This window comes from Vipera berus, assembly GCF_964194415.1.
Source record: "Vipera berus genome assembly, chromosome: 15".
Taxonomy (NCBI): domain Eukaryota; kingdom Metazoa; phylum Chordata; class Lepidosauria; order Squamata; family Viperidae; genus Vipera; species Vipera berus.
This window is the reverse complement of record NC_138218.1, coordinates 4,136,689-4,150,667: the sequence shown is the minus strand read 5'-3', so window position 1 is coordinate 4,150,667 and position 13,979 is coordinate 4,136,689. Positions and strand designations below refer to the sequence as shown.

Below are 13,979 nucleotides of genomic sequence, written 5' to 3'. Positions count from 1 at the left end.
ATCATATTCATAAATGTATGTTTAAAACATTATTCCATGGATTCTGCCATCTCCCGAGGAGGAGGGAACGGATGTGTATTGAGCCGGTATTAGGCATTTCAAAGGAAAAGAGAAGCCTTTTGAACTGGGGGAACAAAAGTGGGGGTTAAGGTAGGAGCATCAGGCTTGTGTCACGGAAGAGAGCAATAAAAATAAAAGGTCCTAAGTTCCTTTTTCCCACGAGAGGGATGATACGAGGTAAATGATGGGGGACTGACCAAATGGGGTTAAGGGGGGGTTGAACCGGGAACTCTTTATAAGGGTTTAGTTTGTAGAACAATACTAAGTCCTGTCTTGTATTCCTACAACCAAGCATGTCATAGTAAAGATTCCTTTTGGACTAAGATTTGGCTCCAAGAGTTTTGTCTTCCTAAGACGTGGTTTGGGGTGGGTCCTGACATTAGACAGGACTTGCACTGAAAGTCAACCTGGAAGGAGAAACCTTACCGGGGGACTTTGCAAATAAATATGATGGCTGACGATGAAGCAAGAGAGGAGGGAAGCCCCACGGAGAAGGAGTCTTCCTCCCAGCCAAATTCCCAGAAACAGTGGGAAGCTGAAGTGTCTGTCATATTCCTCCTGGGAGGAAACGGTGGAGCAGCACGAACGAAAACCCCAGTGGTCGATGGGCGTTGGAAGGAAAAGTGAGTGGGAAAAGGCTTCGGGAGAAGCGACCCTGAGACGGAGCGACCACCAACCGGAATGGATACAAGAGATGGAGACCTCCCTGCACGCCAGTGAGGAAGAGCGGATTCTGGAAAAAGCTATTGACTTGATGAAAACAACCCTGAGCTCACTAAGGGAGGAGAGATCTGGAAACCGCAACCCATGCAACACCTGGGGTCACAACTGGAGGGGTAATGGAAGGGATCCAACACCTGAAACCCCAGGGCCGTCCAATGGAACAGGAGCCGCTGACTCAGCGGTACACCCCCCCCAGACCCACAGACGGGGATCAAGATGAGGTTTGGGGTAGAGGAGCATAATACATTTTGCTGATGCAAACCTCCACCATAGAATGGCAGCATTGATACTTGGCACAGATTTGTTTATTAATTTTTCATGCTATAAGGCAATTCTGCGTAGCTTATAGCTTATAGCTTACAGATTTATTTATTTTTTTTAAAAAAACCAAAGTATTGAACAACCCATGACAACCCCTTTCTCAATCTTGCCCAAGCCAGCTGCGAACAACCCACAAGAACTCCAGCTGCGGTTTAGCACGAAGGGCATCTACCGTGTTTACAACAGTCCTGTAAGGTAGTCTGTAATTGTCAAGTCAGTAGAGGAGTTTGTAAAAGACATTCAAAATGCAGTATTTTGAGGGAGGGGAATGCTCTGATCCGCATGGTTATGCTGCAAAACCGTCTTGAAAGAGTTAATTCTGCTTTATTTTAAAGCAGCAGCAAATGCAGAGAAATACAAGTGGGTCTTTATTTATTAAACATATATATATCGCCCACTTCACTATCAAGATATATCCATGTTCACACCAGGCAGACTTTAGAGACCTACAGAGTAACAGAGTTGAAAGGGAACTTGGAGGTCATCTAGCCCAGCCCCATGGTCACGCAGGAGACACTATACCATTTTGGACAAATGGCTGTCCGGTCTCTTCTTAAAAACCGCCAGTAATGGAGCACCCACAACTTCTGGTGGCAAGCTGTTCCCCTGGTTAATTGTCCTCACTGTCAGGAAGTTCCTCCCTTAGTTCCAGGTTGCTTCTCTCTTTGATTAGTTTCCAACCATTGTTTCTCATCCTTCGCTCTGGTGATTTGTAGAATAATTTGACCCCCTCTTCTTTGTAGCAGCCCCTCATATACTGGAATAACTGCTATCGTGTCTCCCCTATTTCTTCTTTTCTCTAGACTGGCCAAACCCAAGTCCCGCAGCCGTTCTTCGTGTGTTTTGGCCTCCAGCCCTTGGATCATCTTAGTTGCTCTTCTCTGAACTTTTTCCAACGTCTCCCATCTTTTTTGTGATACGGCGACCAAAACTGGAGTCGGGCAAGAAACCGGGTGTCCCTGAGTTGGGACCCCAAACCCCTGGCTGACCTGGGGGCCAGCGGCTCCATCAGAGCCCCCCGGAAGCAAGCAACGACAAGCCGCTTTCCCCAAAACCAGGTCTCCAGCCCAGCTCCACCTGTAGGCCGTTCTCACGACCTTCTGGCCGACGCAAGGCTAGCTCGCCGAGCGGATGTTGGCAGCAGCCGCCTGCGCGGCACACAGAGGCGGCAGGAAAGCCTCGGTGATCTTGTGGAGCAGGAGGACGGGTTTCAAGTCCTCATGAAGGCGGATTGTGTGTGGGGGGGGGAGGAGGGAGCGATGCAGCGGAGGGGGGGGGAGGAAGGCATGCAGGAGGGGGACCCTCCCTCTCTTCCAGCTGATTTGGACAGCCCCTCCTCGGAGGGAGGGAGGGGGCGGGGGCGGGGCGCCTACGTCACAGCCGAGGGTGGGTCCCAAGCCAACTCTCCCTCCCTCGCCCGGGCAGCGCAGGCAGGCAGGCAGGGTGGATGGACGGCCAGGAGACCCTCCGGGGGGCGAGCAACAGGCGCCTGCAGTCCAGGTGAGGCGCGAGAGGGGGGGGGGAAGTCCCTGGGCATTGAGGCGCCCGCGGTGGGGGAGGAAATGGGGCGTTGGAGGGGTAAACTAGCTTGCCAGCTTTCCTTAATCCTGGTTTGAGGGGTTGTGTGGAGGAGGAGGAGGAGGAGGGGGAGCTGAGGCAGCACTAGCACTTCTGTCCCCCCCTCCCCTTTGGGGAGATGGGATGGGATGGGAATCATGGTTCTCTCTGCCCTCCAGACTGGAGCAGGGTGAGCCAAGCCCCATTAACCGTGATGGCTCAGGTAAGTGTGTGTGGTCTCTTGAACTTGGCCAGTGAAGGAACCCCCTTTCCCGGCGGGCTGTGTGGTGTCATAAACGGACCGGACGGGCTACCTTCGCAGCTAACGTGAAGGCCGCCGGGTTTTCCCCAGGCAGGCATTTCTGCAAGTGGTTTTAACAAGCATCCCAGGCTGACACACACACACACACCCTAAATTGGTCCCGAATTGAAGAGCGAGCCGAATCAACTCAACTAGGGTGACGATGCTGTCTTGTTAATCAGGGTGGGGAATTGACCCCTTTGGGGAAGTTGCGCGCCGGGGCAAAAGAAGGCAACCAGACTTGGCAAAGGTGTGCGCGCGGAGCTGCAAGGAGGTTTCCCCAAGCCTGGTGGGTTGTGTGAAGGAGGTTGCTTGCCGAAAGAAATGCGTTCCCGGCTGATTTTCAGCTCCAAGTTCTGGTTCAGCTTGTCTCCACTCAGCTAACGCACTTCGGGGTTCCCCACAGTTCACAAGTCCGACAACCCGCGGTTAAAATTTTACAAGTGTGAAATGCAACGATTGATGGTGTGACCTGGTTAAAAATGGGTTGTAGGGATGTGCCCAGAGCTATTTTGGCGCAGCAGATCTAAGAAACGGAGACACTGAGTTGGGCGCAAAGCCAACTGGATGACCTTGGGCCACCCACTCACTGTCTCGGAGCCCCAGGAACGAGGCCATGGAAAACCACTCCTAGTCGGCTCCACCTGTGGCCTTTCTGACAATCTTCATGCACATCTGGCGGAGGAGGCTGCGGGCTCCCGCTGGGCCGGCTTCCTCCTCGCCAGCCCAGTCCAGCGACTCCCGCTGGCTGATCGGATTTTTGCAGCTGGTTGCGCGGCGCGGAGGCGGCAGGACAATCTGGAGCGGGAGAACAAGTTCCAAGTCCTCATGAAGGGGGCTGGGGGATGGAGAGGCGACGAAGCAGGGATGCCAACGGGGCTGGGGGGGGGGGGTCCGCGCCCCGTCTGGCCGGAGGAGAGCAAGGCAGGTAGCCCCCCCCAGCCCCTCCATTTCGCCCCCCCCCCGCGAATCCGGGCAGCCTCTCCTCCCCTGAGGGAGGGAGAGCGGCGCTGACATCACAGTCGGGCGTGGCCAGGCGACCCCCCCCTCCCGCCCCGGTGTGGAGCGCAGACAGCGCGGATGGCCAGCCAGGCGCCCCTCCGGGGGGCAAGCAAGAGACGCCCACAGTCCAGGTGGGCACGGAGGTCGGGAGGGGGAGAGGCCGGCTGGATGCTCTTGCGGGGCCCCACCTGGCCCTGGCACCGCCTGCGCTCTGTCAGCCGTCCCCAGCCCTGCCCAGCTGAACGCCCGCAGGGTCCGGATCAGGCCGGGTGGAGGGGCTCAGCCGGGGCACGGGGGGGCGCGGAGGAGGAGACCCCAGTCTGCCTGGCTGGGCACGGACCTGATGGGTTTGTTCACCTGGGTGTTGGGTCGTGGGAAGCCCACCCAACAGCGTCCTGGCCGGAAGAGGGGTGGAGGCAGGACCCTTCACTTGGAGGGGGGGCGGCAGTGGGCTTTCAGTGTCTGTTAGGAGAATCGATTTGGCTTTCGCCAGCCTCAGTCGGGCACAGCTTTGGTGGGACCCCCTTGCTTCCCTTTGGCAGGATCCTATGCAGAGTCGTAAACTGAGTTAATGGGACGCCATCCCAGCTAACGTGAAGGCGCCCAGCTTTTTTTTTTTTAGCATTTCTGTAGCCGTTTTAGCAAGCCGGGCACATCTCAGGCTGGCATTGCCCATTTCCTGATCGTGCGCAGTTAGGCTTTAGCACATACAACATTAAATAACAGAGTTCAGAGGATCCTTGGAGGTCATCTAGTCCAACCCCCTATTTGAGCAGAAGACCCTATATCACTCTGGACGAATCTCTCCTAGAAAGCCTACAGTGATGGATCACCCATGATTTCTGTGGCAAGCTGTTCCGCTGGTTAATTGCCCTCACTGTTAGGAAGTTTCTCCTTAATTCCAGGTTGCTTCTCTCCTTGATTAGTTTCCTTCCATCGTTGCTTGCCTGGCCGCCTTCTGCTTTGGAAAATAGACTGACCCCCTCCTCTTCTTTGTGACAACCTCTCAAACTCTGGAATCCTGCTATCATGTCTCCCCTAGTCCTTCTCTTCTCCAGACTAGCCATACCCAGTTTTCCTGCAACTGTTCTTCGTATGTTTCGGTTTCCAGGTCTTTAATCATCTTCGTTGCTCTTCTCTGCACTTTTCCCAAAGTCTCAATATCTGCGACCAACACTGAATGCAGGATTCCAGGTGTGACTTTACTGAGGCTTTATAAAGCGGTACTAGAATGTCACGTGATCGTGATTCTATCCCTCTATTAATATAGCGAAGGGACACGGTGGCTCAGTGGGTTAGGACGCTGAGCTTGTCGATCAGAAGGTCGGCAGTTTGGCGGGTCGAATCCCGAGTGCCGCGTAACAGAGTGAGCGCCTGTTACTCGTCCCAGCTTCTGCCAACCTAGCAGTTCGAAAGCACGTAAAAATGCAAGTAGAAAAATAGGGACCACTACGGTGGGAAGGTAACAGCGTTCCGTGCGCCTTTGGCGTCTAGTCATGCCAGCCACATGACCACGGAGACGTCCTCGGACAAGCGCTGGCTCTTCGGCTTTGAAACGGAGATGAGCACCGGCCCTTAGAGTCGGAAACGACTAGCCCACATGCGCGGGGGAACCTTTACCTTTATTAATTTAGCATAGGAGTGCTCTCTCTAAAGCCAACATACATGTCTTGGCTTTAGAGAGAACCATTTTAAAAGCAGCTTTTTCCATCCCTCCATCCCTAAAAGAGCATCCTCGGTCAGCCCTGGATTTCTCTCTCTCAAAACAATAAATAAATAAAAATGGCTGAGATTTTAAAACAGGTTTGTCCCATTTCGCACAGTGCATCAAGCCAGAATATAAATAAATAAATGAATAAATAATTTTATTTGTATATGGCTGCTTGTTGTCGGCTCGAGCCTGTGGACCGGGCCAATTGTAGTTTATTCATCAAACCATGATTACTTATTGAATTGCAGGAGATGATACATGGGGAAGTCCTCGACTTACGGCCCCAATTGAGCCCCAGATTTTATGTTGCTTGAAGTGAGTTTTGCCCTGTTTTACGACTTTTCTTGCCAGTGGTGTTAAGCAAATCGCTACACTTGGTAAATTTGTAAGACGGTCGTTAAGTGAAATTGGCTTTCCCATCGTTTTTGCTTGTCAGAAGGTCGCAAGAGGGGATCACGTGACCCCAGGGACACTGCAACCGTTCCTAAGTGCGGACCAGTTGCCGAGCCTCTGAATTTGGATCACGTGACCGTGGGGAATGGTGTAGCTTTGAACGGTCGCTAAATGAACTGTTGTAAGTTGAGGATTGCCTGTATTGCATTCTCTACTACAGCAGGTGATAAGGAAGTGTGATCTCTTGTGTTTGTCTGACACACTAGGCCAGTGTTTCTCAATCTTGACCATTTTGACTTGTGTGGACTTCAACTCCCAGAATTCCCCAGCCAGTAATACTAAGGTTTGAGATACTTTGTTCTAGGCTGAAGTGGTGCAAGGTGTATGGACTAGACTAGAGTAGAATAGAATCTGGACTGGACTGGACTGGACTGGAATAGAATAGAATAGAATAGAATAGAATGGAATGGAATGGAATGGAAAGAAATATGGAATGGAATGTGGAAAGGAATATGGAATGGAATGGAATGGAATGGAATGGAATAGAATAGAATAGAATAGAATAGAATAGAATAGAATGGAATGGAATGGAATGGAATGGAATGGAATGGAAAATATGGAATGTGGAAAGGAATATGGACTGGACTGGACTAGAATAGAATAAAATAGAATATGGAATAGAATAGAATATGGAATAGAATAGAATATGGAATAGAATAGAATATGGAATAGAATAGAATATGGAATAGAATAGAATATGAAATAGAATAGAATATGAAATAGAATAACAGAGTTGGAAGGGACCTTGTAGGTCATCTAGTCCAACCCCCCGCCAAGCAGGAGACCCTACACCATTTCTGACAGATGGCTGTCCAGTCTCTTCTTGAAAGCCTCCAGTGATGAAGCTCCCACAACATCTGAAGGCAACTTCTGTTCCAATGGTTGATTGTTCTCCCTGCCAGGAATTTTTTCTTTATTTCCAGGTTGAATCACTCCTTGATCAGTTTCCATCCGTTATTCCTTGTCTGGGCTGTGTTGTGAGAATCCCATTTGATTGGAATGGTATAAGGTGTCCTGCCTTGAGCAGGCAGCTGGACTAGAAGACCTCTGAGGTTCCTTCCAGTCCTATGGATGTATGTTTGATGTGCTTAACCAGCTTAAATGCCTTGAGTGTAAAGTCCATTTTCAGCCAAAATAAATAAATGAGAAAATTGAAGTTTTGGACCTGCTAAATATTTACATGCACTAAAGGCTCGGTAAAACTAAGCAGAATCAGACCGAGCGGATGGGAGGCCACCAGAAAAGTCTACAGAACTTAAAAAAATACACCTGAGAGGAAAGCTGTGGCAAAAGCATTTCCTTGCAATTCCAAGGAAAGCGCATGATTTTGCAGCGAGGCTGGGTTGCAGCTGTCAAAACAGGCTGGAGTCCCACCGCAGGATGAAGCCCTGATAATGCTGGCTTGTTGGAGGGAAAGTGGGCTCAAACGGCCAAGGAGAGCCTCGTGGCGGCATTTGAGGAAGGGACGCCCGCGTTGTTGACTCGCAACCCTCTACAGTACTTTGGGTTGCAAAATGAAAGGTTTTTGCCGCAAAAGCCTGGGGCTGCGTTGATCCTCCCAGCCTTGATTTTTCAAACCTTCCAAATAATAATTCGGCTCCCAGCAGTCCCAGCCCAGTGGGGGATAATGGGAACTGTAATTCACCATTTCTCCTGAGCCAGAGGTTTAAAATATCATCAGCTCCCCCCACAAAAGGGGGGGGGGAAATAGTATGTCTGAAGACCCAAAAAGGCATAGAAAACAGATTTTTGTCTCATTTCTAACCGCACTGCAATGACCAAGCGTTTTCCTTGGCTCCCGACTGGAATGTTGTCTGTTTTTGATCCCTGGAGCAGCTGGCCATCACAAGTGGTTGCCCAAATTGGATTTGGTTCTTTGAGAGATCCTGCAGTGGCTTACTTGTGGGTAAACAGAATATTTGGAAAGTAGGCAGCATATAAAGGAGGCTGGGCAGTCAAGGTGATTGTGCTTTTGGACTACAGTTCCCATCAGATACAGCCTGGCTGGGTGTCCGAGTGCTGTAATTCAAGCCTATTCATTTTATTTTATTTATTTTATTTTATTTTAATTCCATTTATATTCCGCCCTTCTCCGAAGACTCAGGGCGGCTTACAAGCTTAGCAGTAAGTATTTTAGAATAGAATAGAGCTGGAAGGGACCTTGGAGGTCTTCTAGTCCAGCCCCCTATTTCTTAATCAGTGATCTAAAGGAGGACCATGGACTTTGTAGTACTGCACTGTTGGAGGAAGCCAGCGGGGCTAAAGTTTTGCATTGTTCCGGCACTTTCTCCCCTTCAAGATGAGTGGTTTTTTTTAAAAAAGAAATATTATTGATTCTTCAGTTTTTGTGCCCTGGTTTTGTGCCGCTTCCATTTCAGCCCGTCTGGGCACAAATACTCCTTTTTCCGTTGCCCCCGCCCAGGTTTTCCCTCCTTTCAGCAGACTGGAAGTCCTTGACTTACAACAGTTCACTTAGCGACTGCTCAAAGTTATAACAGCTCTGGAAAAGGTGACTTGCGACCATTTTTTCACTGTTAACGGCGTTTCCAGCATCCTCGTGATCACGTGATCAAAACTCATAGACGATTGGCAAGTGGTTTGTATTTATGACCGTCGCAGTGTCCCCGGGGGGTCATGTGATCCCCTTTCCCGACATTCTTCCAGGGGCAAGCCAGATTCATTTAACAACCGGGTTACTAACTTATGAAAATAAGTTGACCCCCCTCTTCCTTGTGGCAGCCCCTCAAATACTGGAATCCTGCTATCGTGTCCCCCTTGCTAGTCCTTTTCTCAAGACTGGCCATTCCCAAATCCTGCGGCTGTTCTTCATATGTTTTGGTCTCCAGGCCTTGGATCGCCTTAGTTGCTCTTCTCTGCACTTTCTCCAAAGTCTCAACGTCTTTTTTTTTTGGTGTAAAGTCTTGGCAATGCCACGCCATGCCACGTCCAGCCCCATGAAACGTGGCTGGTTTTCCACGCTTGCTTCCTCTCTTCTTGTTTTTCTTGGATCTCCGGTGGTTCTCTGGCAGTTGATCCTCAGCAGAGCGTGTAATAAAGTTTCAGCCCACAAGAGCCCACCGGCTGTGCCAAATTGTCCCCAGCTCCTGGCGTTGGCCTCACTGCCTTGAGTAAATACAGTGGCTTGTGTTTTTTTCCATGGGTTTTTTCCCCCCCAGAAGTGGCTCTTTTCCCTTCTCTGAGTTTAAACCTCCAGTTTTCACTGGTCTACGAAGCTCATTTTGTGTTTCTCCTAAATTATTCCAAGAATGCAGGCTGAAGGAGATGCTTGTTTGTCAAAGCCTAAATTGTCATAAATGGGATAAACTTGTATGGTGCAAGAGCCCCTTGCAACAGACTCTCCCTTCTTCAAGGCTGACCGTGCAGCTGTCTGAGTTAAGCGCTGGTCCAGGACAGCCGCTGCTAAATTATTATTATTTTTTGACGTCTCAGGAGGAGCAAGTGAAGAGCATATAATATGTTCCCTATCCCAAACTCTCTTCAAATATGAAGTGGCTGAACCCAGTGCAAAACGAGCACTCCTTTAGAAATCCTTGGAGCATAAAAACTGGCAGAGGTTGGAGGTGGTGGAACGCCACTGAGAACATGACAGAAGCACCGCCCAACTATCGTGATGGTTGTCAAAATTCCATTTATGGCACTTTTGGTTATTCACAGCCATGGTGGATTCCTGCATGGGGCAGAGTGTTAAACTAAACCAAAACTTTGGTTGTGTGGACTTCAGCTCCCAGAAGGAGTCCACACATCTTAAAGTTGACAAGCTTGAGAAACTCTAGGTAAAGGTAAAGGTTCCCCCGCACATGCGTGCTAGTCATTTCCAACTCTAGGGGCCGGTGCTCATCTCCGTTTCAAAGCCGAAGAGCCAGCGCTTTTTCCGAGGACGTCTCCGTGGTCATGTGGCTGGCATGACTAGACGCCAAAGGCGCACGGAACGCTGTTACCTTCCCACCGGAGTGGTCCCTATTTTTCTACTTGCATTTTTTACGTGCTTTCGAACTGCTAGGTTGGCAGAAGCTGGGACGAGTAACAGGCGCTAGCTCACTCTGTTAAGCGGCACTCGGGATTCGACCCGCCAAACTGCCGACCTGATCGACAGGCTCAGCGTCCTAACCCACTGAGCCACCGCGTCCCTGAGAAACTCTAAACGAGATCATCTCCAGGCTCGCTTGCATACTGTGATCCGCGGAGGAAGATCTCTGTGGAGATTCTCAGTCACCCAGGACACAGTTGTCCCAAACATGCTTTTTCAGGAGGCAACTGGACTTTCTTCTTTTTTCTTGGAAGAAGTTTCACTTCTGATACTCTTCAACTGTGGCTGGGGAGTGGAAGGATTTATACTCCTTGCAGACAGCTGGTCATTTGCATTCTTTTAGAGAGTCCTTGAGGCCACCTGGAGTGAGCCTAAATGGACTCCAGAAGATGGTAGAGGACAGGAAGGCCTGGAGGAACGTTGTCCATGGGGTGGTGATGGGTCAGACACGGCTTCGCAACTAACAACAACAGAGTCATTTTTCTAAGTCCTATTTATGGAGCTGTGTCCCACCTAAATTGAGGGAAGAGCCCCAGCCAGCCTTCCCACGCTCACCTTCCCAAAGCTCTCAGCCCCCATAATCCTCAGCCACAGCTAGGCAGGTGGCAAAGACAGGGGTCTGGAGAAGGTCCTGATGTTCCCCAGAAGAAGGAGCTAGAGAATTGTGGGGTCAGCGGTTACAACCAGATATAAATAGCGATGGATATTGTCCTAGAACAAAGTATTTCTGGTCCAGTGAGATTTTTGGGCACGAGAACCTCACTCAGAACTTGGAAAAGTTTCGCAACTCTACCCAAAAGTCTGAAATGTCAGGAAGTGGCTGAATTTGCAGAGCGTCCCTTGTTTTGCTCAATCTTGGCTTGTCCTAAGGGCCAGCCGTGATGGCTTCCAAACCAGGACCATCGGTTTTTAGGATTATATTTAAGGCCAATTGTGGCCTTAACAAATCATACGTTGTGCATTTTTAAAAAATGTATTTATATCTTGCCTTCATTATTTTTGCATATAACTCAAGGCGGTGAGGCGATCTAATACTCCTTCCTCCTCCTTTTTCTCCCACAACAGCCCTGTGAGGTGGGTCGAGCTATGAAAGAGTGACTGGCCCCAGGTCACTCTGTTGGCTTTCATGGCTAATGCGAGACTAGAACTCAACCCTCTCCTACTGGTGGGCCCAAAGTCACCCAGCTGACTTGAGTCTGGGGATGCAAAGTTCAAGAGTAATCTAGATTCTAGAGTCTATGGCAGGGGTAGGTAACCTTGGCCCTTTTATGACTTGTGGACTTCAACTCCCAGAATTCCTCAGTCGTCCATTTTGATGAAACTGTGGGCTTGGATCCAGACCAGGGGTCTTCAAACTTGGCCCCTTCATGACTCGTGGACTTCAACTCCCAGCATTCCTGAGCCAGCTTGGCTCAGCATGGAAACCTCTCCCTTTCCCCTCAGGAATTCTGGGAGTTGAAGTCCACGAGTCATAAAAAAGCCAAGGTTGCCTATCCCGGGACTATGGGGATGGTAAAAAGCTTTGGGGAGGGGTGTCAAAATTATTTTTGATCTGCTTCACAAAATTGTTTGATGCTGTTAGTTTTTTTTTTCCCGGGGAGAGAGAGAGGGCTGCACAAATGAATTTATCATTTTAGGAGGTTGCAGCATCACAGCTTGGGATGCCCCAGGCTGCAAGGCTGCTACAGAGAGATGGAATTGTCCAACTCACACACCATTTTTCTGGTTCTCAAAAGTCTGAAATTCCTCCTCTGTTAAATTTCCTGGCCAGCCTCTACCAGCTGGTAAATACAGACCTGCTTGCAGGATTTTGTATCTGTCGAAAATCAATACATATAACACACAGAGCCTTCATATTGACTGATACTGAATCAGAGCTGTCGTTCTGGTCAATTGGCCCCCACCTACTTATTTGTCCTGATTCCATCTATTTGTTTCAACCCATAGCAATATTTTTATCCAGAACGTTTGCAAACATTTTAACATGCCGTTGCTTAATAGCATATGTCTCCCTTACTTTATTTAGATGTTTATCTTCCTTGCGTTCTGCAGTGCTTGCTGAAAAGCAGTAGAGGTCTGTGATGTGTTAATGCCAAAGGAAAAAAACAGAAAAGCTTTTAATGGGCTAATTTTGCAGACTTGAAGTGCTGTGTTTGTAGATGCTGTGTCTTCTAGTCCAGCCCCCTGCTCAAGCAAGGAGACCCTATGCAATTTCAGACAGCTGGCTGTCCAATCTCTTCTTAAAAACCTCCAGTGATGAAACACCCACAATTTCTGGTGGCAAGCTGTTCCACTGGTTAATTGTCCTCACTGTCAGGAAGTTTCTCCTTAATTCTAGGTTGCTTCTCTCTTTGATCGGTTTCCAACCATTGTTTCTTGTCGTCTGGTGCTTTGCAGAATAATTTGACCCCCTCTGCCTTGTGGCAGCCCCTCAAATACTGGAACGCTGCTATCATGTCTCCCCTATTTCTTCTTTTCTTTAGACTAGCCAAGCCCAAGTCCCACAGCTGTTCTTCATATGTTTCAGCCTCCAGGCCTTGGATCATCTTAGTTGCTCTTCTCTGAACTTTTTTTCCAAACTCTCAACATCTTTTTCGTGATACGGTGACCAAAATTGGCTGCAGTATTCCAGGTGTGGCCTCACTAGGGTTTTATAAAGCGGTACTAGTACCTCGCATGATCTTGATTCTATGCGCCTGTTTATGCAACCCAGGAAAGTTAGTTTTTTTTTTTTGCTGCTGCCACAACACTGCTAGCTCATAGTCAAGCGATAGTCCACTACGATGAGGGAAAAGGTTTGTTCTCCCAGCTTGTGGGTTGGTTTCTGAACATTGTGTTACCAGGCTAGGTAAGCTCAGTGGAGCTTAGGGGATGTCGGCGTTTTTCTGTTTACAAGGGTGTGTCAAATGAGGGTCTTCTGATGGGTCAGCTGTGAGTCACCAGAGAGAGGCTGGCGATGGTTCTTGTGATGGAGAGGTTACCACAGGGTGATTGGAAGGTGAACTGGGGGTGAGAGGGACTGGTTGGGGGTCGGTGGTGTCCCTGGTTGGCTGTGCGGTTGATTTGCATTCTGAGGTGTTCGTAGGTTGGTTGTGGGTCGATGTGTCTGTGGATGGAATTGCTTGTGGAGCGCCAGGCTTCGATGAACTCATCAGCCTGGCGGGTGGCAGCGTGGCCTACGATTTTGGTGTTGCTCCAATCAAATTGCTGTTTGGTGTCAATGTGGGTATGGATTAAGGATTTGGGAGCATGGCGTTGGACTGCCAGCCGGTGTTCGTGGATCCTGGTTTTTAATTGGCGTGATGTTTGTCCCACGTAGAAGTGGCTGCAATCGTCATGGTTGATTTTGTAGATTACATTGCTTCTGTCATCCTTCTGTGTCTCGTCTTTGGTTCTGGATAATTCCAGGCGGAGTGTGGCTGTGGGTTCGTGGGCTATCTCTATTCCTAGGGGTTGGAGAATTCTGGCTGTCGTTTCCAACACCCCTTTTGTGTATATAGTAGGTTTATTCCACACAAACATTCACCCTCACGGCCGTAGTTCTGCGCCCCTGTTCTAAACGCACAAATGTTTGTGGGCCTTCCCTAAAAAAAGCGGTGACGGGTGGATGGCATTGATAGACAGCTGGACCCCCCCAGGTTTAAGGCTGGTCTCAAAACCCGCCGTGGGCCTTGCTCCCGGATTTCCCAGACAAGTCAAAGGCAGATTTTGTTCCGAGCAAAGCAAGAGTTGAGTTTCAAACAGGCTTCCCCTTTGTCCCTGCCTGAACCTGGTCAGCATTTTTTTCCCAAAATGCAACGCTC

General features: G+C 49.4%; 1 protein-coding gene across 1 annotated transcript in view; it reads left to right on the top strand.

Annotated features, from left to right (window-relative positions):
• Positions 1 to 2,522: 2,522 nt before the first annotated feature.
• The window catches only part of GPSM1 (G protein signaling modulator 1), a 107,326-nt gene continuing 95,869 nt past the window's right edge, over positions 2,523 to 13,979 (top strand). Inside the window, exon 1 of the mRNA XM_081339617.1 lies at positions 2,523 to 2,604. Coding sequence (XP_081195743.1) covers positions 2,552 to 2,604 — 53 coding nt within the window. The 5' untranslated portion in view covers positions 2,523 to 2,551. The remainder of the gene's footprint in view (positions 2,605 to 13,979) is intronic.